At 40.4% G+C, this 27,763-nt stretch overlaps 1 protein-coding gene across 4 annotated transcripts in view; it reads left to right on the top strand.

The window, feature by feature from the left end:
- DYM (dymeclin) overlaps positions 1–27,763 on the top strand; it is a 359,762-nt gene that overhangs the window by 185,525 nt on the left and 146,474 nt on the right. For 2 of the 4 annotated variants that reach the window (XM_043558775.1, XM_043558774.1), the window contains exon 14: positions 24,940–25,104. The exons of the other annotated variants lie outside the window; for them this stretch is intronic. In XM_043558775.1, coding sequence (XP_043414710.1) covers positions 24,940–25,104 — 165 coding nt within the window. The remainder of the gene's footprint in view (positions 1–24,939; positions 25,105–27,763) is intronic. 4 annotated transcript variants of the gene reach the window in all.

The raw sequence follows: 27,763 nt of genomic DNA, 5'->3' as shown, positions 1-27,763 counted from the left end.
AAAACAAAATGTTTAACTAAATTATCAAATATTGGACACACGTGTTATTATATCTTACATGTCTAGAAGTCAAGTGTTTCGTGTTAAAATGAAGATTGAATAGCTTAAGCAAATTTTGTTTGCAGAAGTCTTTTATTCCTTATGAAGAAAAAAGGGTAGCATGAGGATTTGATAGGATTATGTCTTTATATTGCCATTATGAAATGGATTATTTCCATATATTTGGAAAATTTTAGGCTTTTTTTTTTTTCAACGTTTATTTATTTTTGGGACAGAGAGAGACAGAGCATGAACGGGGGAGGGGCAGAGAGAGAAGAGGGAGACACAGAATCGGAAACAGGCTCCAGGCTCTGAGCCATCAGCCCAGAGCCCGACGCGGGGCTCGAACTCCCGGACCGCGAGATCGTGACCTGGCTGAAGTCGGACGCTCAACCGACTGCGCCACCCAGGCGCCCCATCCTAGGCTTTTTTTAAGATAACTATTTTTTTCGTTCACAGTGACATGTAGTACTTACTTAAAATTGTGCTTTTCTTTCCTGCCAAACCATTTGTACCTATTTTGCTGATGTATACTGACCTTGTTGTAGCCAGTAAGTAATTCCTAACCCTGACTGGTCCGGACACTGGCAGTGATGCAAACTTAAGCCATTTTTAAAAGACTTTCTTAAAATTGGGGGAACTGGGGCGCCTGGGTGGCGCAGTCGGTTAAGCATCCGACTTCAGCCAGGTCACGATCTCGCGGTCCGTGAGTTCGAGCCCCGCGTCGGGTTCTGGGCTGATGGCTCGGAGCCTGGAGCCTGTTTCTGATTCTGTGTCTCCCTCTCTCTCTGCCCCTCCCCCGTTCATGCTCTGTCTCTCTCTGTCCCAAAAATAAATAAACGTTGAAAAAAAAAAATTAAAAAAAAAAAATTGGGGGAACTAATATTTTACTTGCCTCTGCTGTTCTTTACATGTTGGTAATGATACTGTGCTGTGTTGAAAGGATTTCATCAAGTGTATCAGTCAGATTTAGGTTCAGCTGTGAGTAACTGAAAAAACTGACAATCCTACTAGTTTAAAGACGAATTTTATTTTTCTCCCAGTAGAAGTCCAGAGCACGCCTTCAAGGTCTGTTGAAGGTTCTGCTCCAGTAAGTATTAGTTTCCTTTAGCTGCTAAAACAAATGACCATCCACTCAAGTGCCTAAACTAACACAAATGTATTATTCCATAATTCTCTGAATCAGAAGTCTGACATGGCTCAGCTGGGGTCTGCTCCAGGCTTCACAAGGCTGAAACCCAGTTTTTGGCCTGCAGAGATATTACCAGAAGGCTCCGGGAAGAATCTCCTTCGAGATTCCCTGTTGTTGGGAAAATTCAGTTCTTTGAGGTTCTTTATACCTTTCTGGCACTCAGCTGGGACCTTCCCTTTGCTTCTAGAAGCCTCTCTCTGGTCCTTGCCCATGGGTTCCTACATCTTAAAAGCCAGTGGCACATTAGATGATTTTCATGCTTCGAATCACTTTGATTTATCCTTTTCCCACACCTTTCTGACTCTAGCCAGAGAGAGTTCTGTGCTTTAAAGGGTTCATATGATTAGACTGTGCACATCTGGATAGTTCAGGATTATCTCCCTATTTTGAGATCTGTAATCTTAGTTACATCTGCCAGTCCCCTCTTGACTTGTAACATTCACTGATTCCAGGGATTAGGGCATGGACATCTTTGGGTAAATTCCTTTCGGTGTACCTCCACCACTCCTAGGGTCTGATCTTTGTTGTTATGGTCCCAGTCAGCCTCTGAGTTCAAGCCACAGGATAAGAAGAGGAGACAAAGAGCAAAAAGCAAGACAAGGCACCAGGTGACTCTTAAGAAAGGTTCCCAGAAGCCGCCACGAAATACTTACAGCTGGTAAAGCCAGAACTGAGTCGTGTGACCCCACTTCGCGGCAGTAGAAGTGGCAGCGCGTGCTCGCTGAGAGTCTGTCAGGAGAGGAGTGGGTCACTGGAGGGCAGGGAGCACCCCGTCTCTTCCCAAGTGCATTTTTCTAATCCCTGGAAAACAAGAAACTAGAGAGGATTTCAGGAGCACAGCCACCAGGCCACGGGAGTGGGACGACAGGGCTTTCTGGCAAGTTCAAGGCCCTTAGGAGCAGATGGAAGAGCAATTCTTGAATAAGTGTAGCTTGACTCGAAGAGCATCTAGCCTTGGCTTACCTTTCTACTCTTGTGTGCCTGGCGCAGTGTTTTTACAGAGTGGTTTTAGTAAATATTTTTGGAATGAATAAAAATGTTGCTACTCATGTGACACTTGGAGTAAGATAAGCAATTTTATAAAGCTACGGTGGATTTTTTTTTAATCTAGCTGTTTTCTTAAAAGTACATTTTTGGGTATTGTCTTGAATTCCAACTAGAAACACAGTATATAACCAGCCCATCCATTCTTGCATAATATAGGTCCTTCATTTCCTGTAGCATCTAAGTATCTTTTCTCCTGAAAGGAAATGTGAAAATACAGCATAGGAATAAGAAATTCAGTTTCAATTCAGTAGAATTTCTACACGGCCAACTATCATATAAGACAGCAAGTGAGAAGTTTTATAAAATGCTGTTAGGTACATAGAAGAAAGGGGGGAGTAATTCTAACCTAGTATAAAATGGAATGCTTCATGAAGTACACAGCATTTAACTGAGACCTTAAAAGGGTGAATAACATTTCAACAGGTAAAGGTACAGGGGAAAGCAAAACCACACGTGTGACTAAAATACATCAATGGGCCGGCAAGGAGGAAGAATTTTGGAAAGAATATAGAACTGCCTGTTATTATAGAAGAAGTTTTTATATCAGTGAATGTTTGCTTCTGAGGTTTTCTGGTCTGCAGCCTTTCTTACTTTTCGTGTTAGCGGAAATAAGATCAGATACAGGCACTATCAATTTTTGGTGAAGGTGGCTCTCTTCAAGGCAGACTGGTTAGTGCTGCAGTCTGTAGACTTTGAGTAAGGTTTTTCTAGCAATCTTTCAGCTCTAGGTGTGCTAATACAGTGTGAGGCAGTTGAGGGGCTGTGTGTGTCATTAGAGAGGCCACTTGGTTTAGAGGAACCAGACACAAAGAGGTCCGCCACGCCCTGCTCTGTTGTACCACGGAGGGCATGTGAATGCTAATAACCAGGAGGGGAGCATAGGTGATTCATAGGTTTCAGTATGGAAATGTGAACATGGAACAGTGTAGCTCTCACCAGGGAAAGGACTAATATGACTGAGGCCATTTAACACAGGCTGCACAGTTTGGAAGGCGCCACAGAAGAGGCTGATGAAAAATTAAGTAAGGTCCCTCTCAGCATCCAAGATGGTGGGATTCTGGCTTTGTGCTTTGTGTGTGGTTCTCCTGTAGACCTCTTGTCATCCTTGGTAATGGCAACATGAGCAGCCAGGGCTCCCAGGGCCCCTACTCCTCCCAGAGTAGCTTTCCTTTGCTAGTTATCTGTTTTACATACTACACTTCCACATCAGATGCATGTGAAGAAAGGGCACCATTACTTTAAATACGTGTGTACGTCTTTACCGACATGTGTAAATAGCTTGGGAAAATTAGAAGACACTTCTTTAAGTGATGGAATAATGAGGTTGATCTTAAGGTTTTTCAGACTTCTCAAAAGGTGGTGCATTATTCTAAGGTATTATATCCATCTGAAAGATGGACATTGTACAGTAGAATAAACATTAGTGAAGTTGTTTTTCAAAAACAATAAATAATGGGTCCATTTGATTATCTAAATGCTGTGCATTTTCTTATATATTTGTAATGTAGAAACACTTTCTGTCTTCTTTTATTTATTTCTACATATAGATTGAGTTTTTCTACTTGGTTCTATTATTTATTCTCTCTTGGTCTCTGCCTTCTGTAGATTTTTATCTGTGAACAGATAGAATGTAGATTCTTACGGAGAAAGTCTGTTTTATTAATTATAAGGCATATGTCTTAGGCTACCAACCAAGTATACTGAGTGTTTTGAATTAAATATTTAGTGTTTCATTGACTATTTCCTCTGACTTCCATTAAGACCTCTAGAAATAATTCTTCTCTAATACGCCTTTTGTTTGTTTTGGGCCAATACGCAGATTGATGTGGAAAGAGCCATTGTTGTAGTACTTAGGGTGTGGTTAAGCTCTTCTCTGTCACCTGTCTAACTTCAGTAGAGTTCATTTTTGGTGAGATGTTAAGTTTCTGTCATAGCAGGAAACACTTGGTTGTGTTCCCAGATGTCTCATAGTAGTACTGTTTTGAGAATAGAAAGAAACTTTTGATGATGGCGTGGAATAAGAAACTTTAAAAGTGTACAGAGATAATAAAGGGCTTAGTATTAAACATTTTTACTAAAATGCATGGTCTGTTTGATCAGGGTATTATAGAGCTGAGCTTGGAATCTAGAACCTAATTTTCTTCTTTCCTTGAATGCAGTTGGTATATTTGACTAGCACAGGCTAATGTTTCATCATAGGTGATTGTTATTATTTCTTTAAGACAGTTAAATAATATGTTCTATTATACACAGAAAATCTCCCCTTTTTAGCGTACAGTTCTTTGAATTGACAGACATACAGGGTCGTGTATCTGCCCCCACAATCATGATAAGGAAAAGGTTCCTCTCCCTGAAGATTCCCTGTGTAGCTCTGTAGTCACACCCTTCCAGCCACCTGAGCCCCCTTCTGTTCCTGTAGTTTTCTTTTCCAGATTGTCATAGATACGAAATCGTACAGTATGCAGTCTTTTGAATCTGGAGACTTATGCGTGTTGTTGTATGGTTCCTGTTTTATTTCTTTTTTTAATGATTTTTATTTTTGAGAGAGAGAGACAGAGTATGAGCAAGGGAGAGTCAGAGAGAGGGAAACACAGAATCTGAGGCAGGCTCCAGGCTCTGAGCAACCAGCACAGAGCCTGACACGGGGCTCCAACTCGTGAACCGGGAGATGATGACCTGAGCCGAAGTTGGACGCTTCACCGACTGAGCCACCCAGGTGCCCCTGGTTCTGTTTTATTACTGAGTAGTATGCCGCTGTAAGGATACCACAGTCTATCCATTATCAATCGAAGGACATTTGGGCTGTTTTCCTTTTGAGGCAGTTATGATGAAGCTGCTGTAAATATTTGTATAGAGAATTTTGTGTCAATGTAAGTTTTCATTTCTGCTGGATAAATGCCTAGGAATGGTGTTTTGGGCTTAATGGTATGTGCATGGTTAAGTTTATGAGAAACTGCCAAACTCTTTTCCAAAGTGACTGTACCATTTTGCATTCCTACTGGCAATGTAGGAAAGTTCCAGTTACTCCATGGCCTCATCAACAATTAGTATTGTCCTTTTGTAAAAGTCATCCTACCAGCTATGTAATTGTAGCTCCTTAAACTTTTAATTTGCATTTCCCTAGTGACTAATCATGTTGAGCATATTTTCCTGTGCTCTTTTTCCATCCATGAAATACCTCTTCACACTTCTTGTCCTGTTTATATCGGGTTGTTTGGGTTTCTTCTGTTGACACTTTTGAGAGTTCTTTTTTGTTTCTTTTTCTTTTGGGGGGGGGTGTTTTATTTATTTATTTAAATTAAGTTTGTAATTTTAATTCCGTATAGTTAACATGTTATATTAATTTCAGATGTACAGGATAGGGATTCAACAATTCCACAGATAGCTCAGTGGTCATCAAGACAAGTGTACCCTTTTTTTTCTTTAAGTTTATTTATTTATTTTGAGAGAGACAGAGACAGCATGAGTGGGGGAGGGGCAGTGAGAGCTGGAGGGAGAGAATCCCAAGCAGGCTTCACGCTGCCTGCGAAGTCTGCTAAGGGGCTCGAACACATGAAGCTGTGAGATCATGACCTGAGCTGAAACTAAGAGTCGGACACTTAACCGAATGAGCCACCCAGGCGCCCCAGGACAAGTGTACTCTTTAATCCCCATCACCCAGTCCACCCATCCCCCTACGTGAGAATTCTTTTATCTATTTTGAATGCAAGTCCTTTTACAGGTGTGTATTTTATAAAGACATATTTACCAGTTAGCAACTTGTCTGTTCTCTTAACGACATCTTTAAAGGCTAGGGATTTTATTTATTGTTGTTGATGAAGTTCAGTTCATCAGTTTTTTCTTTTACAAATTACGCTTCTGGTATCTACTTAAGTAAGGTCTCTTCTGTCTAACCCAGGGCTACAAAAATTTTCTCCTATGTTTTCTTCTAGAAGTGTTATGGTTTCGGATGTTACCATTAAGTCTGTAATTCATTTTGAGTTAATTTTTGTATATGGCACAAAGTATGAATTAATGTTCATTTTTTTGAACTCCAGTATATAATTATTCCAGCAAAATGTGTCAAAAAGATTATCCTTTCTCCTTTGTATTTGGCATCATGCTAACAGTTGATTTTTTTTTTTTTTTTTTTTTGCTCCCTGTCCCCAGCAGTTGATTTTTTTTTTTTTAAAGGAATTTATGGAGATACATCCCTCACCAACCATGTCATTCTTCCAACCTGTAAGAATTAATAATTGGTAAAGAGAATTTTAATTAAAAAAACAAGAAAATTGTCAAACATTTGAACCCCATGCCCCCTTTTTTGAGAAGTTGACCTAATCACCACGTGTACGGGGGCATTGTGGAACATTCCCCTCTTCGCTTGTACCTCTGAGCTTCAGCCTCCTAAGTTGAAGGAGACGCGAGCATCCTGTCCCTTCCCCCTCCCATTCTCCTCCAGATTTCTGCTCTGGTGGTGGTCTGTCTTGAGATGATTACCATCTGAAACACAGAAGCCACAACTGCAAATTATTAAAGCCACATTTTTACCTTTATAAATCAATTTAATGTTGAAGTGATAGATTAGAAGCATCAAAGCATTTTTGAAGTGAAGAATTACCCTGAAAGCAGCCAGCATCCCTCGGATTTAGAATAAGTCAGCACCTATACACAGTTGAAGTGTGAAGGAAAAATTGCTCTCTTTTCTGGAGGATAGAATTTGTGCAGCAGATTTTGACATACCTCAAGTGTAATTCCGGCCATTTTAGAAAAGATTAGGGCCCTTTGTTCCTTTGTTTATATTGTTCTAAGTTACATTACATGTTCTTGGAAAATACTGAAGTATTTTAAGGAGACATGAAGAAGACCTAAAATCTGTGGCTTGAATTTGAAGGTAGGAGTTTGGAGGAACCTTTTCGAAAAGCCTGCTTCTGCTTCTGCTCGGTTCTAATCCTGTTCTTCATGTTCTCTGCCACCAGGTCAGAGGCCATCTGTTTATTCCTCCTGTTCGTCTTTCAGGTCTTAGCGTAGGTGTCACGTCCTCTGAGATCCATTTTTCCTGTCTCCCCACTGGGGTTTGGGTCTCCCCCTCCCCACTGCCATTCACCCCACCCGCCGCCTCCCATTCATGGCATTTTTCATATTGTGCTGTGCTGTAATTAATTGACTCTCCTTCTCCTCCTCTTCCCTGTAGGCTAGACCTTTGGGGGGCTGCTGAGTAGGGACACAGGTGCGAGGCAAGTAAACCCATGTACTGGGGGATTTGAGATGAGTGAAAGTGAAGGCTGGGTGAGGTGAAGTGACCGCAGAACTTCTTTAATCGGCTGGTCGGTCAGGAGAAGCCCTCCTTCGGGTAGTTTGTTTCTGATGGTGAGGTAATTGTGTCTTTTGTACTGTAATTCAGAGTGGATTCACAGTTAACCCTGAAACATCCTTTTAATGGTCCCGCTTGCCTGTGTGCTTTCCAGAGGGGGGAGAAAAAGAGAGCAGGTGAAGCCCAATCTTCGGAAGCTGAACACAGGAGTGTGTCGAGAGAGCAACGCCTCGGTCAGTGTTCTGGTAGCAGGAAATGCCTGAGGGCAGCTAGATGAGCTTCCAGTTTTCTTCCTGTTTTGAGTCCTCCATTTTGAGTGATGACGACATTGAAGCGGGCCGAAGGGCCCACCCGCCGCTGCCGTCCTCACCTCAGCTGTTAACCCAGGGTCTCCTTGTCACCTGCTCCACTCCCCTCAGCCTGCAGGGAAGGGGTTGTGGTGACCATCTTTCCCACCGTGTTAGTTTCCTGCGGCTGCTGTAGCAAATTACCACAAACCGGGAGCTTAAAACAACACAGATTGATTGTCTCACAGTTGTGGAAGGTAGACGTCCGAGATCAGGATGGCAGGAGGGCCGTGCTTCCCTTGAAACGTGTAGGGAAGGATCCTTCCTGGCCTCGCCTAGCTTCTGGTGTCTGCTCGCAGTCCTGGGCCCTCTCTGGCTTGTAGATGCTCAGTGTCTGCCTCCTTTGTCACGTGGCCATCTTCTCCCCGTGTGTTTCTGTTTCTTCTTAAAAGGACACCAGCCATATTGGACCAGGCGCCCACCCTGCTCCAGAATAACCTCAGCTTAGCTAAGCATGTCTGACAACCCCATTTCTGAGTAAGAGGACACCCTAAAGTACTGGGGGTCAGGCTCCCACGTCTTTTGGCATGATACAATTCAACGCCTAATGCCTACTAATATTTGTCTCCTCATACTTAATCCTTTATAGTTCATAGTACTCTCTTCTGTTCCTCTTCTTACACCTCTCATTGCCCTAGATTTATCGTTTTGCCACTTAGGAAATACATGGAATTGTGATGTGTCTTAGGTGGTTTTTTTCCTTTAATTTTTAGCATGCTCATATCTTGAATCTTCAGCTAGATTATAAACTGCTTGATGGATGACATTGATTACTTTTCTTATAGATTAGTTATCAAATAGAGATGAGAAGAGAGAGTGAATTGTTGATTCAGATGCTAGATAAATAATAAGCCCTGGTGTCCCTTCCACATGAAATAAGTCTTCTTCGTATTTGTACCCTGTTCTCTCCTTCTCTGAATGGTCACCAAAAACACACTTTGGTCTGTTGTTTTCGGGTTTTGTGGGTTGTTTTTTTTTTTACAGTAAACTTTTCCCCCCTTTTCTTTCTTGATTTCTTTTATCCCATCTTGCCCATTTCCTGTATCCAACAGTTACACCTTTTGTCTTAAAAAAGATATGAAGCCTTTCTAAGGCATCTAGTTCTCAAGGTTGACAGATCGTTGCTCATTTTGCTCCAAAAAAGTGTAATTTTATAATGAATAAAGTGGTAGCTAATAAGGTCTTCCAAGCTATTGCCCGGCGGCCAGCTCTGAGGTTAATCATGCTCTCTGTTTTCTCTATTCCATGGAAAGAAAGTAAGTTTTTGTTTGGTCGGAGGGTAGAGGTGATTACGACGATTGACTCTTTTGCACTTCTGAAAAAGTGGACAGATCATGGATTTCGTTTAGGAATTAAAGTTAGCAATTAAGGCCTTAGAGAAAAATTACGGTGTAAGTTCCTATTCCCAATGATTTATAGGCCTTTGCTCGCTCCTAAGGAAGGATGTAATTTTACATTTATGGTTATGACTCTCCCAGCCCAGCCTGAAGTGTGATTGTCAGTGTAGCATCAATGCATAAAAACTTCCCCAAACAAGGTAACTTGTGGATCATTCGATATGGGACATTAATTTTTGTCAGTTTTTCTCTAGCGACTTAATAAATATGGTGCTTTCTTAATACCAGGCATGTGCTGGGTGCTAGGGAAAGAAAACTAACAATTCAGAATCTTCCCTCAGAGAGGTTATGGTTGAGAGGGGAGAGAGATATAAAGACAGTTATAAATGTATTTTTGTCGTACGTTGGCAGGAAGCACAAGGCACAATCAGAACCTAGAGGGGGTGGACTAGATGTGCCCGCAACAATCAGGGAGAGCGTCGGAAGAGTCGCACGTGAAGAATGGAGGAGGCGGGGGTTGCCAGAAGGACAAGGAGATGGACCGAGCATCTCCACATCGTTGGCGGCAGGCGCAAAGACCTAGGGGCAAGGGAAGGCGTGGCCTGTCCTTTCCCCCAGGAGAAGGTGTCCTGGTGTGGTGTGTCCGTGAGTTACTGTGGCACTCAGGCTAGTACTGCAGTTAGGCTGATGAGAGCGTCGAGCTAGTGAGCCCGACACCAGACTTTTCATCTCCGCCCACCTACGCCAGGGAGCTTCAATCTCATGATGACCACATTCCTGTAACAGACGGCACCCATAATCCTTGCTGCCAGCTCACAGACGTGGGTTTAGGGTGTGTCACCACACCCATGTGGGTGAAAGGGTGGGGGAGTGTGGGTGTTTCAGCGTATATCCATGACCACAGCCAAAGAATGACTCTGAGATGGTCTCCTGATGATGAGTTATTAGCATAACTTCTATATATGAAGACTTGTCCTGATTTTTAATGACCTTAATAGATTTCCAACTCTTCTGATTATAGAGCACTTTATCTTGTGTGTATTTTTTCCTGCTCTGCTATAGAAAGGATGTGACATAAATATTTAATCAGTCTCAGCAGAATTGGCCTTTTTTCATGGCTCCAGAGTATCTAACTTCACTGATCTAATACTTGTGGCATGTATCTTGAAGAATCAAGACTCAGAACTCAGATCGTTCAGGAGGATTTTACAATGATTATAAATCCTTCCGTGCCTTTTTGTCAAGAGGGAGTTTGTAAAATATAATGACTTTAGAAGTGAGCCTGATGGTCATAAAATGTGCTAAATATGCTGTTTTTTAGCTATTTGTTTGTGAACCCAGTCTTTCCATTACATTCGTAGTGTTTATACCTCAAATTACTCAGTGTAGACAGATGTGTGTGGACTGAGGAACACTTTTGAGTCTAGTATATAGTCATCATTAATGTCCCCTAAGGTCCAGATTTCTTTAAAAACACATCTCTTAATTTTGCCAGATCATGTGTAAAGATAATTTTTAGCTTTCAGGCTGAGTTCTGGGTCTTTGATAGCTAATTCTGTAATGAGCACATGCTTTTTCCTTTTCTTCCTTCGATCAGCTCCACCCCCACTGGAACCAACTTGGCTTCTGTGGGAGTCATCATTGTAATGGGTGCTCTGTCAGTCCACCACTTCCCTTGGCACAAGCAGGAAGATAGTAACATATTGAGATGCTTCTGTTAAAATACAAATCGTAAACAAATCCAATCAAGAAATTCTTTTCAAGTGAATTTTCCTTCCTTATGAAATGTCCATCAGTGTTCCCCTCCTCCTAACTCCAAGGTCATGAAAAGAAAATGTTAGCAGGGAGCTTGGGATGAATGAATGTGTTTGTAGATTTTTTAGACCTGCTTATTAGACCCTAAGCAGAGCAGACAGGAATATGCTATTAACACATTGAAATACAACTTCAAGCCATATAGCGTAACTGTGCATTGCTGGGAACCCAGCCAGCTGTACATTGCTGCATGGCCTTATTGGGCATTTGCAGAGCAAATGTCTGTAATGGAGAACCACAACAACATTCTTTTTAAATAGTTGCTTTGTCCAAAGTCAAAAGACATTTTTCATATACATATGCCATGTAGAAAGGAATGCTGGTAATAAGCCGATCTGTGTATCGACACCTGTAAATATAGACGGTCACACCATCTTTAAAACAAGGGACAGTGGTATATTTAACGAGTGAGTACCATGTAAGTTTCCATCTACTTAGTCTAACGAATATGTAAATATCTGGTTTGTAGGGCCTTTTACTGTTTACAAAGCTTAAAATTTTTTTCAAGTGCCTTGTCTCCTTTACTTCAGTAGTATGAAGATCAATGCCTTTACTTTGTTTTCTATAAAGAGGAGAGGGAGATTCTATTAAATGAACTGTGATCAAGTCTTCAAAGACAAGTTGAAGTTTTCAGAAACGTTCTTGGATATGCAGTTTGTCCCGAAAGGAAAGTATGATGAATTCTGTCGATACTGCCAAATTTATATTTGATTATAACAAATATTATTTTAGTTACAGGAAACAAGTAATTTGACAAAAACATTGTGAAATTGCTGTCGCAAATATTTGGCTGTCTTTTAAGCTCCTATACATGTTTCCATTTTAGGTCTTTATTGATGGGTTGTATATCCCCAAATAAGTAGCTAGTTGAGGATGAAAGATCTTATTGGAAGATTTTCAAACCAGCAGAGAGTTTGATTAGATTGATTAGACTGCAAGTATCAATGATAGTGTGCATTCTAATTGATTAAAATGTTTTGTTAGACAAATCTAGGGAATTTTCTTATTTCGATTTCTTTAGCAGCTGAAATAATAAATCATAGGAAGAAGTTTATATTATAACGTTATATTGTTAAAGAGGCCCTTTTTTATTGTTATGACAATCTTTATTACTTTCTAGATCTGGCAGCGAGATATTAGGTCATTTCATCCCTTCTGAGCTAGCACTAGATTGTTCCTTTCGATGTATTTTCCAGTGGTTGGGCCAGTATGTTAATCCTTCATACTAGAGATTCCCAGGATCTTCATTGCTGGCAGTAGATTAGCTCCAGGAAAAATGGCTTCTGCTGCCAAGGAGTTAAATGATTCAAGGGCTGTGCTCCCACCACTGTTGTGTACTTTCCTGACATTCGTCCCAGATTTTCCTTTGCTTATTTGCTTGGATGTCCTTAGATATCCACATTGTATTGGAAGTTTTATGCTGTGTAAAATTGTGTGTGTGTTATTTTACAAATGTTTTGGTTTGCAAAAATCTCCCCTGGAAACTTAATGACACTTAATGCATGTGAATGAGCTAATCAATGGGATTAAAGATAAGAAGTCTTATACTCAGGGTTGGGTTTTAATGAATGGTATTTTTTGACATTTCCAGCATCAGCCCTGTCGGTTGTCGTCAGTGACTTTATATTGCTAAATCCATCGGGCATCGTCTGTTTTATTTGCCCTCTCAGTTGGGTTTGACACTGTTAACCACTCCTTCCTAAGATAGTCTCCTCTTGGTTCTTTCTTCTTTTTCTTTTCTTTGTAAAGTTTTTGTGGTGTCTTTTTTTTTTTTTTTTTTGGCCACTCCTCAAAATTCTGTGAAGATTTATCTTCCTCTGTCTAGATTGTGATCTTATGACGCTGTTAAATTTGGCACTTCTCAAGGTCACGCCTAGACCCCTTTCTATTCTCTCCTTACTACCTAGGTCTTGGCCACTCCCACCTATATACTGATGACTCCCGAAATACATCTCCAGAGTAGACCTATTCTTGGCCTTTGAAACCTTTTTGTCCTTTCAGATACCTGATGTCATCTTCCTGGTTTTTCAGGGTTACTGCAAACCTCAGTGTTTTCAAACTGGAAATCTTCCCTTTTTCCTGCCCTTCCCGATCCTCTTTCCTGTCCCCTGCCTCAATGAATGACATCACCTTTTATGCAAGCCAGAAGCCTGGGAGTATTTTTGATGCCCCTTTCCTCTCATCTACCATATCCAGTTCATCACCGAGTCTTGTGAATAACTTTGTCATATCTGCTGCTTCTTTCCTTCGACCCATTACCTTAGTTCCCTGCTCTACTGCAGTAACTTCCCTTAGGTTTGTTACCAACTCTCGGCTCATCAGTCTGAAGCTAGACTGATCCTTTCAAAATGCAGATCTTGTCCTGAAATTGCTTATGTAGCCTTTCTGTATTTCTCATTGTTCTTAGGGTGAAGACCAAACTCCTCTGTAATCTGGCCTCTTTCACCGCTCCCTCCCTCCCTCCAGGTCAGCGCAGATCCTTAGTCTGTGTTGTTCCTTCTGCTTGTATTCTTTTCCTGCTCATCTTTATTCATCCTTTAAATCTTGGCTGAATTATTACTTTTATAGGGAAAACTTTCCTTACCTATCTGATCAGGTGAAGTCTCCTTATTTTTAGTTTTCATTTGTAGCACCTATTACCTGTTTGCATCAGCTTGATTAGTTTTTCCACACAAGAAAACTAACAATTCCTTAATCTCATAGCAAAGCAATACTCCTGTTGTGCCTGATTGAAAAATACGTTTATTTTGCTTAGTTCAAATCAGAGTCCAAATGAGGTCTTCACACCCATTAAACAGTCGTGTCTCTTAGGATTATTTCAATCTAGAGCAGGGTCAGGATTTTCAAAATAAAGTTTTATTAGAACACGACAGTGATCGTTTATTTACGTCTTGTCTATAGCTGCTTCATCATACTAATTACAGAGTTCAGTTAGTTGTAAGAGAGACAGTAATGACTCACAGGTCTAAAACATTTATTACCTGGCTCTTTAGAAAAAGGTTGCTGATCCCTGACCTAGAGCAGTGCCCCCTCCTTTGCTTTTCTTTCCTTTTTGTTTTCTTTCTGATTTGTTTTTATTTTTGTTTTTTAACTCACAACTTTGATTAGTTGATCAACAGGTTAGTTGTTTTACAGAATATCCCACATTCTTGGTTTATCTGTTTGCTTTTTTCTGTGTCCTTTAATTTGTTCTTCCTGTCATCGATTTCTTCTGTAAACTGGGGTATAGATCGTTGAGATTCAACCTTTTTGGCAAAAGTTCTTCATTAAGCGTTCCTGTATATTTCATATTGCGTAGTATAAGGAGATACGTGATATCTATCCCAGAGATACTAAAATTGATCACTGGGTTCAGTTGGTGATAGCCTAATCCCTTCCTTCTGAATTACACTATTGTTCTTTCACATGATGGTTTCATTCATTGATGATCTTTTACTGGATTAGTTGTCTTACCACAGGCTGCCAAAAGGAATTTTTTCTGTTAAGATTTTATTTTTAAGTAATCTCTACACCTAACATGGGGCTCAAACTCACAACCCTGAGATCAAGAGTCACATGCTCTACTGACTGAACCAGCCAGGCACCCCCAAAATGAAATTGTAAAATTATAATATCACATGTCTGTTTTTTTAGATACAATTCTTTCTTCCCAAGTAGGTTTGCCTGGAAAAACAGGGTTTTTTTCACTCTTATTTTTTTTATTAAAAAATGTTTTTTAAGTTTATATATTTATTTTGAGAGAGAGAGACAGAGAGATTGAGTGTCGGAGGGGAAGAAAGAGAGGGAGAGAGAGAATCCCAAGTAGTCTTTGCACTGTCAGCACGGAGTCTGATGTGGGGCTTGAACACACAAACCGTGAGATCATGACCCGAGCCAAAAACAAGAGTTGGACGCTTAACTGACTGAGCCACCCAGGCACCCTGGAAAGACAGGATTTAATGCTTATTCCTTTCCTTTAATATTTAGTTTTCAGAAAGAGAGATTGATGTCCTTGTTACCTTCAATAGTAAACAAAGCATTTTGCTTTTTGGTTTTTCATGTGTGTTATTATGAACTCTTTGATTTTTATATATATACCATGTGTTTCAGTCACTTGCAGAAATTATCTTTTCTGGTTTCTAACTGTGCCATCTTTGGCCAGTGGGAGACTCTAATGTTGCCTTTTGATGGAACCCTCTTTGTCATTGATAGTTTCCCTGCTTCCCCACTCTGAGGCCACTAGTAGAATGTCTCAGGCTCATCTTGCACATTTCCTGTCTCAGACCTAGAAAACACCATTCTTTCCCAGAGCTCTGGTTTCTTTTAGTGGAAGTGATACTTAGAGACCACAATCTGGTTGTGGGTGATAGGGGTGCTAATTGGTAAGGAGTGTGTCTTTTTTTTGACGTCTCTTCAGTGGACAAAACTAGTAAAATACAAGTTCTTGAAAGGAAAAAAAATAATTCATACTGTTAGTTTTGATTCATATTTAAGGTTATTTAATATAAATTCTAATTTGATTCTTTGAACTGCATTAATATATTCTCTTTATTCCTCTCTCTCCCTCTCTCTCTCTCTCTCTCTCTCTCTATGTCTTTATATGTACATGCAATTGTTTTAAAATAATAGTAATGTTACTACTATAAGTGAACAAAGTTTAGGATTTTTTTTTTTCTCTGACCTTAGGTATCCCACTGAGCACGTATGATCAATTCTATATTTTAAAATAATTTTTTATAATTTTAAAATAATTCTTTGTGTTGCTTCATCTCCTGATAGTTAAATTCATTTGTTTTAGTTTTTAATTTGAGGGAATTTTTTCATCTTGATTTTAGTTTAGTTTTTTTTTTTTTATTTTAATTTTTTTTTTTAACGTTTATTTATTTTTGAGACAGAGAGAGACAGAGCATAAACGGGGGAGGGGCAGAGAGAGAGGGAGATAGAATCGGAAGCAGGCTCCAGGCTCTGAGCCATCAGTCCAGAGCCCGACACGGGGCTCGAACTCACGGACCGCGAGATCATGACCCGGGCTGAAGTCGGACGCTTAACCGACTGAGCCACCCAGGCGCCCCTAGTTTAGTTTTTTTTTTTTAAGTTTATTTATTTTGATAGAGAGAAAGAGAGAGGAGGGGAGGGGCAGAGAGAGAGGGAGAGAGAGATAATTCCAAACAGGCTCCACACTGTCAGTGCAAAGCCCAGTGCAGGACTCAAACTCATGAACCATGAGATCATGACCTGAATCAAAAACGAGAGTCAGATGCTTAACTGACTGAGCCACCCCAATACCCTGATTTTAGTCTTTGAACATACATAATTTAAAGCTGTAGCAATAGAATATAATTTTCTCATCATTTCCCAAACACAACACATCTAGAATAATGTGTTCACTTCTGCTGCCGTATTTTAAGAGTAAATATTTGGTAAGTGGCATACCAAGGCTGGGATGATACCAGTGGTTCTGGCAATGCATTGTCTTGGGTCTGTAAACCGTTTTAAAACTATGATAAAACTGACTAAAAGTTGGTCTGCTTTTTTATTATCGCCATGTATCAGCAATTCTAAATACTATCAGTGAGAAAATACTCCTCTCTGCTCTTGTTACATTGCTGAGGAGGTAATCAATCAATGTGAATATCCAAAGGAGAGTAATATAATTGATGATGAATCTAGAAACTGTAGCCCATGAACAATGAAAGAACAGATGTTTAATATCAATCAGAGCAGAAAAATTTTACAGGTTTACAGTTTCTATATATATTTGAAGGCTATCATGTAGAGAAAAAAGTTAACACTTTTCTTTCTAATTCCAAATGACATAACTGGGTAGAAATTTAACTTAACATTCCTAGTGAGATTTTGAGTCTGTGGAGGATCATGGCATCCTTTTTTATATATTTTATCTTCCCATCGAGAATCAAGGCCTCTTTTCTGCCCAGTGGTAAATTTTTGTAATATTCTTCATGTAGGTCCTAAACACTTATTATTAATTTGATTTCCTGGTATTTCATATCTACTAGTGAATCTATCAACAAGCTTTTTCTAAAACAATTTTTTAAATGGACGTTGGAAAGGGATACACATCATAGTCTAGAGAGCTGATAAAGTTTAACCTGCTCCTGGTGAGCTCAATATTTTTTTCTTGAAAGCTTGTTAAATGATTAAGAAAATAAATTAATAAAGAGTTGTTATGAAAGTGTACTTTTATTGCCAAGGTGCTGTAAAATACATTATTAGAAAGCCTGACTCGGGGGTCTTTTCAAAGCATTATTCTTTTGCTTGTGGTTTTGGGCATCTTTTCCAGATTTAAGCGTTGTTCTAGGAGAGAACATTTTGATACTTTACTCGGGTGAAGCATAACCATATAAAATAACATTTCAGAACTATACATTGCATAATCTTGGACATTGTCATATAAGAAGGCACTAATGAGATTTTATTTTTTATGAAAATGCAGCTCTTACTTAACAGTGACTGTTTTTTATGGGCCAACTCCAGACCACATTTGCTTACTTCCCACGCTCTAGTTTTTCTGATGTCCGAAGCTTTAAGTATAGAGGTCAGAATGACATTTTCATGCTCTTGATTGGAATCCCATAATCTTAAAATGGGTATTATTCAGTGTATCAAAAAGCCTAGTTCTGTTTTCTTTCTTATATTAAAAATAAATGAATTTTTTATATTTTAAGATCAATTTTTAAAAATCTTTTATCTTGAAATGGCAGATTTGCAAAAAATACATAAAGATTTTTCATTCACCTTTCACTTAGAGTCTTGAAATGGTAAAATTTTACAACCTTTGCTTAATCATTGTATTTTTTTTTTTTTTAAACATTTGAGAATGAATTTATAGACATGATGTACCTTTTGCCACCAGGAACTAAAGTGGCTATTTCTTAAAAACAAGAACATTTATGAGAATCAAGAAATTAACATGTCAAATCTACAGACACTCAAATTTTGTCATTTACCCCACTAATTTCCTTTCTAGAGAAAAAAAATGCTTTTTAACCCTCTGTAGTATGGGCTCCAATTCCAGAATCATGCTGCATTTTATTCTCTTTCACCTCCTTTAATCTGGAACAGTCCCTCTGCCTTTCTTGGTATTTCAAAATTTGAAGATTGTAGAACTTTTTTTTTGTTTTTGGGTTTTATAAAATACTCTTCAATTTCTATTGGTCTTTTGATTTCTCAAGATTAGATTTAGACTCTGCTGTGATCGTATCAGGAGTTACATGATATCTCTTTACTGTTGATAATATTTATTGCAATCACTTGCTTAAAAATGTGAATCACCACTGCCTTAACACAGTTTCTATGTTTTCTGAAGTTTTGCTTTCCTTTGGTGGGTTGAGTCCTGAAATGTGTAATGATAAGCCTGTTAAAAAAAAAAAAATCTTTTTCACTCTGTCTTATCTTAGACATTACCAGCTTCTTGAGACTTGACTTGGAGAGAAGTGGGCAAGGCCAGGACTTGCACAGCTTCTGGACTAGGTGGGTCCTATACAGGTTATAAACAGAGGTTCCTAACTCTATTTAAGAATGATTAGGGGCTCCTGGGTGGCTCAGTTGGTTGAGCGTCCGACTTCGGCTCAGGTCATGATCTCATGGTCGGTGAGTTCGAGCCCCGCGTCGGGTTCTGTGCTGACAGCTCAGAGCCTGGAGCCTGTTTCGGATTCTGTGTCTCCCTCTCTCTCTCCCCCTCCCCCACTCATGCTCTGTCTCTCTCTATCTCAGAAATAAATAAACGTTTTTTAAAAAATTTAAAAAAAAAGAATGATTAGAAGAGATTCCTTTGTCGGGCATAGCTGTGAAGTGCTGATGTAAATGCAACATTGTATTTTTAAATCCATTTTCACATCTCTGCCTTTCTTTTGAAACATTTTATGTAGATCACAGGTTTTTAAAATAATTTCATAATTAAAATCTAGTTCAGCAACCAATAATTATTTACCCAGTGGATGCTCATAGATAATAATGACAGGTTAATATAATTAAAAGCCAATTTCCTGTGCCTTGATTTATATTTAAAGAATACAGATTAATTGTGCTGAATTCAAAATAACAGAGTCTAAGTGTAGAGTTGACTAAGTTTTCGAACTCACTTTTTACCATTATTATAGTTGCTGTGAAAGTGTTAAGACAGACTTCATGATAGAATTGTAAGTGATTAAAAGATAATTGTTAAAAACTAGTATTATTTTTTGTTCATTTCTTGGTGGGTTTTTGTTTTTTTTTTTTTTAAAGCTGAGAGTAATGGGACCAAAGGATTTTTCTCATAATGAGAATACATCTCTCATGTGTCTGCTAATCAGCCGGGCTATTTCCATTCGATCTCTATTAAATAATAATAATAAAGAATATTTCAAGATTATTAAATTACAAGGAAGGAACATCTCTAAATTGGACAGGAGCTCCTTTTCCTTTTATAAGAAAATGTTAGCTATTTCAGCCATACAGCTTGTGCAGCATATATGGAAATTATCTTCGAGGTGTATCAGTACCATGACCTTCTTGAAACACCTTCTGACAACATCTGTAGATTTTCTTCTTACTTCTCTAGCTACCACTTAGTATTCTTTACCGCACCTCTCTGTCTTTAACTTGGAAATCCTGGAATTTCTTGGTCCGGGTCCTGTCTTTTCCCTCTGACCTTGTATATGTTCTCCGAGCTTTGACCTGCTTCTGTGTGTCTGTCTATAATCCATCTATACCTCTGGCTTAATCTACACCTCTCTTAGCTTTTAGCTTACACGTATACCAGCATTTGGTGACATCTCACAGCTGCGGTATCTGAAACCGAGCATGTCCAAAACAAAACTCGTGATCTTCTGCATAAAACCTGTCCCTCCTCTGGTTTCTCCTTCCTCAGAAAACGTACTTTCATTCGGTTCCTAATATGAGAAATCAGGGAATAATTCTTGATATCTTCCTCTACTGATCCCATCCCCCATTCCAATCAATTAGCAAGTCCATCGGTTGTAGCTCCAGACTAGTTTTGAATCTGCTGTACCCCTGCTCTGAGCCATCAGCAGTACTTGAATAAACTCTTGCAGTAACTGCTTGCTGGTCTTTGCTTTTCTACTCTTGGTGCTTCTAGTGTTATCTTTCAACTTTGCTCCTCCCCAATTTTATCATTGTATTGCAGAAATGCACCTTTTTTTAAATTTTTTTTTTCAACGTTTATTTATTTTTGGGACAGAGAGAGACAGAGCATGAACGGGGGAAGGGCAGAGAGAGAGGGAGACACAGAATCGGAAACAGGCTCCAGGCTCTGAGCCATCAGCCCAGAGCCCGATGCGGGGCTCGAACTCCCGGACCGCGAGATCGTGACCTGGCTGAAGTCGGACGCTTAACCGACTGCGCCACCCAGGCGCCCCCTTTTTTTTTTTTTTTTTAATTTTTTTTTTTTCAACGTTTATTTATTTTTGGGACAGAGAGATACAGAGCATGAACGGGGGAAGGGCAGAGAGAGAGGGAGACACAGAATCGGAAACAGGCTCCAGGCTCTGAGCCATCAGCCCAGAGCCAGAAATGCACCTTTAAAATAGTCAATCATATTGGGGCGCCTGGGTGGCTAAGTCAGTTAAGCATCCAACTCTTGATTTCGGTTCAGGTCATGCTCTTACAGTTTGTAAGTTCTGCACTGCAACGCAGACACTGCTTGGGATTCTTCCCTCATTCTCTCTCTGCCTCTCCTCTGCTAACACACACACACACACACACACACACACACTCTCAAAATGAATACTAAAAAAAAAAAAAAAAAGTCAGTCCTATCTAGTTGCTCCCCTGCTCAGACCCTTAATTAGTTTTTCATGATGACATAAGTCACAAGGCAGCACATGAGCCCACCTTACCTTTCACCATTTTCAGGTATACACCAACCATGCTGAACTTCCTTTGGATCCTTGAACCTGCCTGGATCTCCCCGCTTCACCGTATTCCCTCTGAAATAATGGCTCCTGTGCCCCTTTCCATTTTTAAAAATTACTTAGCCATTAATTTATGTCTGATACATGAAAACGGCAGAAAGTGGACACAGTACGAAAGATGCATTGTGCAAAGCGGCTATTTATATTTTCTGTTTTTATGGGATCAGATTTATGAGTCGTATTTTTTTAATGGCTCTCAGGTATATGGTTCATTTGTGAACTTCTATAGTTTTATTTTTACCTTCCAATCTTTGATCAACCTGGAATTTATTTTAAGGGGTAAGGTAAAGAGCTCTGTTTTTTTTTTTCCTAGTTATCTACTCAGTTATCCCAGTACCATTTATTGAATATTTCATCTGATTTTCTGTTTTAAAGTGCCACCTTTACCTTATACTATGTTCTCGTCTTATTTTAGTCTCTTCTAGTGTCCTGTGTGCTCATGTACCATGCCAAACTGTTTCTATTAATGTCACTGTATGGTATCTTTTTTTTAAATTTTTTAATGTTTATTTTTGAGAGAGAGAGAGAGAGAGAGAAAGGGGCTGAGAGAGACAGACATAAAATTCTGTAGCAGGCTCTAGGCTCTGAGCTGTCAGCACAGAGCCCGACCTGGGGCTGAAACTCACAAACTGCAAGATCATGAACTGAACCGAAGTCAGATGCTTAACCGACTGAGCCACCCAGGTGTCCCTATGGTTTTTTTTTTTTTTTTTTAAGTTAGTCCCATCAACTTTAGTTTTCCAGAATATTCTGGCTTTTCTTAAATGTTTAGTTTACTAAATGGAATTCGGAATTAATATGGCTAGTTTTTTTTAAATCTTGTTGATATTTTTTGAGAATATGAATTTTTAGATTAATACCTGAACATTGGACGACTTTACAATCCTACAATTTCCTGTCTAAAAATGTTTTTTTTTTTTCCATTTTATTGACTCAGGGCTTTTGTTACCACCATTTTAAAGATTTCTTCATAGATATTTATACATCATACTTGGATATTTCATCTTATCTTCTTGTCAGTGTAATAGAACCACTATATTTTTAAAAAGTGATTGTTTTTTAAAAACAAACAAAAAGCAGAAACTGACCCAGAAGAGAAAAAACTAATGGTTGCCAGAGGGGAGGGAGGTAGGGAAATGACCAGAATGGGTGAAGGCGAGTGGAAATACAGGCTTCCAGTTACAGGATGGATGGATAAGTCACGGGATGAAAGGCACAGAATAGGGAATATAGTCAGTGGTATTTGAATAGCCTGGGTATGGTAACAGATGGTAGCTACACTTGTGAGCACAGCATAATGTCAAGAGTTGTTGAATCGCTACCTTGTGCACCTGCAACTAGTGGAACATTGTGTCTCAACTGTCCTTCAAATAAAAAAAAAACCTACCTGTTTTTTGAACAGAGAAGCGTTGTTAATTTTGAACCCACTCTCCTTACAATATTCATGTATTGTTTGTAATCGATTTTTAGCTCATTCACAGTGCCTCTTCCCCAGTCCATAATCTATTTAGCCACCTTCCATTCTTCCTTAAGATGTCAGCTTAAAGTTCACTTTGCAGGAGCCCTTCCTAACTTCCATGTCTCAGGGAGAGAGCTCCATATTACTTCGCTTAGGGAACCCTATACGGTTTCCTTCAAAGGGCTTCCAGAGTTAGAACTTACACAGTTTCCATGGGATTTTGTTGTTGTCGGACGTGTCTTTCTTCTGTCTTGCAAGCTGCCCAGGAAAGAATTGTGTCTGTTTTCTTCCTCACCCTGTCCTCAGCTCAGTGCATAGTTCCTACGTGCTACATAGTAGATACTGCTTGGCTGATGAGTAGACAGGCTGGTTAATAGGTTGAAGGGATGATTGGACTGTCCAGTTTTTGGAAATTTGCCTGCTTCTAATCTTTCAATCTATTAGCTTTATTTTGAATTCAGCACACTTTAAAAGTCACACGTTGCCCCTTGGGAACTTGATGTACGTGGGGTGTAGATTTTTATTTTTTATTTTTTTAATTTTTATTTTAAAAAAAATGTTGACGTATTTATTTGGAGAGAGAGAGAGCGTGCAAATGCAAGTGAGCAGGGGAGAGGGAGGGGTAGAAGGAAAGGGAGAGAGAGAATCCCAAGCAGGCTCCAAGCTTCGTGCAGAGCCCAACGCAGGGCTCGATCTCACAACTGTGACATCATGACCTGAGCCAAAATTAGTCCGATGCTTAACTGACTCAGCCACCCAGGCACCCCATGTGGATTTTTAGAAAAGGTTCTCAAAGACGAATTGGTTTAAGCGTATCGGTTAATGTGTTCATGGTTTTGCTGATTCACTTTGTCAGATTGATTGGGTATTTTCCTCTCTCAAACTTGTTATTTTCGAGCAGTCTGAAATGTGGCACGAGTGAAATTACTCTGACAATAATAATTCTTTTATTTTTTTAAGCATCACTTCAAAATTTTGGAATCATTTAACATACTTCTGTGTCGCAATCTGTGGGATTGAGGCTTGGAGAGATCAAATACCCACTGTTACAAAGCTTCCAGTGGCTGGATCGGGTCCAGATTTCGAAGTTTTCTGACTCCTAATTCAGTGTTCCCTCTACCATGGTATCTTCCATATCGCTGTACTATTAATTGCCTGTCTTCCAGGAGTGTATTTGTGGTATTGTAGAGAGGAAAGTCTCTCACACCACTTTGCTCCATCAAGGCAATTTTCCTATGGTTAACTAATGACACCATCATATTTTGAAAAATTTCCCCCTGTCAGTAGATCTCCCCCCACTTTTAAATAGCCTTTTTCTTTAAGAGCAGCTCTAAATTCACAGCAAAAATGAGCAGAGAGTACAGAGAATTGCCGTATATGCACCCTGCCTCCCTACACCCACAGCCTCCCCTCCTGTCATCATTCTGCACTAGAAGTGTTACCGTTGATGGACCTTCCTTGACATCATTCTCACCAGAGACCATAGTTCATGTCAAGGCTCACTCTTGGTGGTGTACTTCCTGTGGGTTTTGACAGATGTACAATGGCATGCGTCCACCGGTAAGGAATTGTAAAGAGCAGTTGCACTGCCCTAAAAATCCTCTGTGCTCTGGCCTGTTCATCCCTCTCTCCGCACTAACTCCTGGCGGCCACTGGGCTTTTTACTGTCTGCAGAATTTTGCCGCCTTTTCTGGAATGTCACGGAGTTGGAATCCTACAGTTGGTCGCCTTTTCAGAGAGGCTTCTCTCACTTAGCGACACACGTTGGAAGACTCCTCCATATCTTTTTGTGGCTGGCTTGCTCCTTTCTTTTTACCACTGACGACAGCACTTCATTTTCTGGATGTGCCACCGTCGGTCCGTTTACCTACCAAATGACATCTTGATTGCCTCCAAGCTTGGGCAGTTACGAAAACTGATAGAAACGTCCATGTGCAGGTGTTTATGCGGACAGAAACCGCCAGCCCATTTGGGCGAGTACCAAGGAACGTGCTTGCTGGACCGCGTGGTAAGAGTATGTTTAGTTTTGTGAGGAAACCGAGCCTGTCTTCTGACACGGCTGTGTGATTTTTGCCTTCTCGCCAGCAGTGAAGGCCGGTTCTCGTTGCTCCGCGCCCTCACCTGCGGTTGGTGTGGTCAGTGTTCTGGACTTTGGCCTTTCTCGTGGGTTTGGAGTGGTATCTTGTGGCTTTGATTTGCATTTGCTTCATGCCACAGGAGGTGGGGCATCTTTCCATACGCGTATCTGCCACCCGTACAGCTTCTTTGGTGAGGTGTCTGTTTAGGTCTTTTGCCCATTTTTAAATCACGTTGCTTGTTCTCTTTTTTATGTTTTTAATATTCTCTTTTAACACTTGCTTTGTGTTTTTTGTGTTTGTTTGTCCCTTGGGCAGCATCTAGTGAAAATACACAGAAAGCTTTGAGGACATCGAGAATGGTTTATTTTTGCAAAGGAAAACTCCTGTCTTTCTGTTTTTCTCCTTTTACTTTGTCTTTCAGTTATACCTGCCGCCACTTGCGGAGATATGTTTATGTGTTGGACAAACTGTATTTCCCCCACTATCACTGTTCTACGCTTCAGCATTGCTTCTCGACCCTCAGTGACAATGGAGAGGAACTCTTGTCTTTAACTTGCTCTCACATTCTCAGATCCTATGCTTCCAGGTTATTAACCTCTGCTGTCTGTTTACTGCATGCTGCATGCTGTATGTGACTGACAATTGCATGTTTGAACGGGATACATGTCGGTGGAATGATTGCCGAGGAGATTTCTATTTGAAATGGTGCTAAATGATGCCTTAAAATAATGGCTGGGATTTGTTGCCTTACAAACGTCTTCTTAAGTACTTTATGTTTCATGGGAGAGAGAGAAGCTTTCAACCACACAGTTGTCACGTAAACCTGACAGAACTTTTCTATACTTTGCTCCATTTGGAAATCTTTCGATTTATGTGTAATAGTTGGGAGGTGCTCTGTCTGGTTTGTGTATGAATAGACTCTACCGTTACTGTTAATTACCTATGAATTTTGGGTTCTCTTCCTCGCTCTGCAAGCACCCCCGAGAGCTGACCATGGCATTTCACCCATGTTTGGATAGAAGCACATTCAGCTGAGCAGGTTTGATTTTATAAGGTAGAAATTGTCCTCTGGGGTTTTGCATTTCTCACTCATTTGTATGTAGAATAGTTACAAAATCAGTAAGTTTCAGCGTGTCATGGGTGAATGTAGATTAAACAGAGCAACGGTGGGAGTCACAAGAAAGAGACAAGCCACTGATGTCAAGTATCAGAGAAAATCTGTACCTGCTGTGTAGTGTATATCACACGTAGTAGAGACATAGTTTGACACGACTGCTTTGTATTTTGTAGGTGGCATTTTATTTTTTTTTATTTATTTTTTTATTTTTTTTTCAATGTTTATTTATTTTTGGGGCAGAGAGAGACAGAGCATGAACGGGCGAGGGGCAGAGAGAGAGGGAGACACAGAATCGGAAACAGGCTCCAGGCTCTGAGCCATCAGCCCGGAGCCCGACGCGGGGCTCAAACTCACAGACCGTGAGATCGTGACCTGGCTGAAGTCGGACGCTTAACCGACTGCGCCACCCAGGCGCCCCGTAGGTGGCATTTTAAACACACATTTTCTGTAAGTCAGGAATGACTTGCGCACCAGCCCTATACTGTTAGCTAGGTATGATGTTTGAGGCAGTGTCTTCAGTGCAGAATGACTTCGAGGAAGAAAGAAGAAAACTTCCGTGACCACCTTCTAGAAAAGAGCAAGCTTTGGAATTAAAATAGATCTCTTCAGGTGAAGAAACATACAGAAGCTTTACACAGCATAAGTGAAATTTGACTATTATTTTGAATACATTTTGATTATTAAGACTAGAAGATAGTGTGACGTCTAAGCTGACGGCCTGTTTTTGGTGGCAGAAATATTTACAGACTCATAATGATGTTGCTCAGACTCATAATTAAGCCCGTAGAGACGTTTTGAGACATAAAGAAAATCAGAGACAGAAGTGTTAAGTGAAAATAATGGAATAAGCCCTCATGCATATAATATGGAAGAATTTATCAAAGGAAAGCCATTTACTTTCAGCTGACTCCGGGAAAACGAGTGAGTGTCGGGTAAGTGATGGTGTTAGGAATCGGGGACAGAAGGTGTCCAGTTGCAGGGAACAGAGAGCCGTTGCTCATCATTGAGCCTCTCGAGTGGGCAGCGTAGCTATTCCTGCCCTGATTTCCTAGTGGACCCACCGAAGGTTCCTCCAGAGAAACAGAACCGGCAGGACGCACGGGCATGTGTGCGTGTGTGTCCGTGCAGAGAGAACGAGAGATCGAGAATTACTTTAGGGAATTGGCTCTTGTGACTGTAGGAACCGGCAAGTCGGAAATCTATGGGGGCAGGTTGGAAATTTTGGTGAGTGTTAACGTTACAATCTTAAATCTTAAATCCACACTGCCGGGCAGGAGGCCAGAAACTCAGGCAGGATTTTTGTGTTATAGTTTTGAAAAAGAATTCTTCTTCCTCAGGAAACCTCAGTCTCTGCTCTTAAGGCCTTTCGTTAATTGGATGGGGCCCACCCTCATTAGAGTAATTTTCTTTTTTTTTTTTTTTTAATGTTTATTTATTTATTTTGGGAGAGAGAGGGCGTGCGCACATGTGCGAGCAGGGGAGGGGCAGAGTGAGAGAGGGAGGGAGAATCCCAAGCAGGCTCCTCACCGTCAGCACAGAGCCCAATAAGGGGCTTTGTCCCACGAACCGTGAGATCATGACCTGAGCCAAAATCAAAAGTCGGCCACTTAACCGACCAAGCCACCCAGATGCCCTGGTAATTTGCTTGCCTTAAAATCAGCTGATTAACCTTCACAGCAACGTGTAGGTGAGTGTTCGCCCACCCTACTGGCCCCGTAGCCCAGCTAAGTGGGCACGTTAAGGCCACCACCACACCGTACTTGTGTTTTTTCTCCGTGTGTCTTCATGTACGACATGTCTATCCCACCAGACTCCGAGCCTCGTGCAGTAGATGTGCCATCTGACCCCTCGTTGTGGGCCTGGCAGCACCTCACACCTGCGCACTGGTCACCTGTATTAGTTGCTGCAGGGTTTCACCATCTGCTGTTTGTACCCGAGGCCTCTATCCACTTGCCTCTGGGTCACACCCCTCCCCTCACGGGGACAGACAGGAGAGAGGGATACAAGGGGAAGTGGGAAGGTAAAAGGGAACAGAAGGGAAAGGACCAGGAAGACAGAGTCGGGAGACGTGAAGAAAATCGAGAGGGGAAATGTAAAGGCCAAAGCAGCATGGGATTCCTGTGTGCCT

The sequence above is a fragment of the Prionailurus bengalensis genome, chromosome D3, assembly GCF_016509475.1.
Source record: "Prionailurus bengalensis isolate Pbe53 chromosome D3, Fcat_Pben_1.1_paternal_pri, whole genome shotgun sequence".
Taxonomy (NCBI): domain Eukaryota; kingdom Metazoa; phylum Chordata; class Mammalia; order Carnivora; family Felidae; genus Prionailurus; species Prionailurus bengalensis.
The sequence above is the reverse complement of the archived record's forward strand: the minus strand, read 5'-3'. Positions and strand labels throughout refer to the sequence as shown.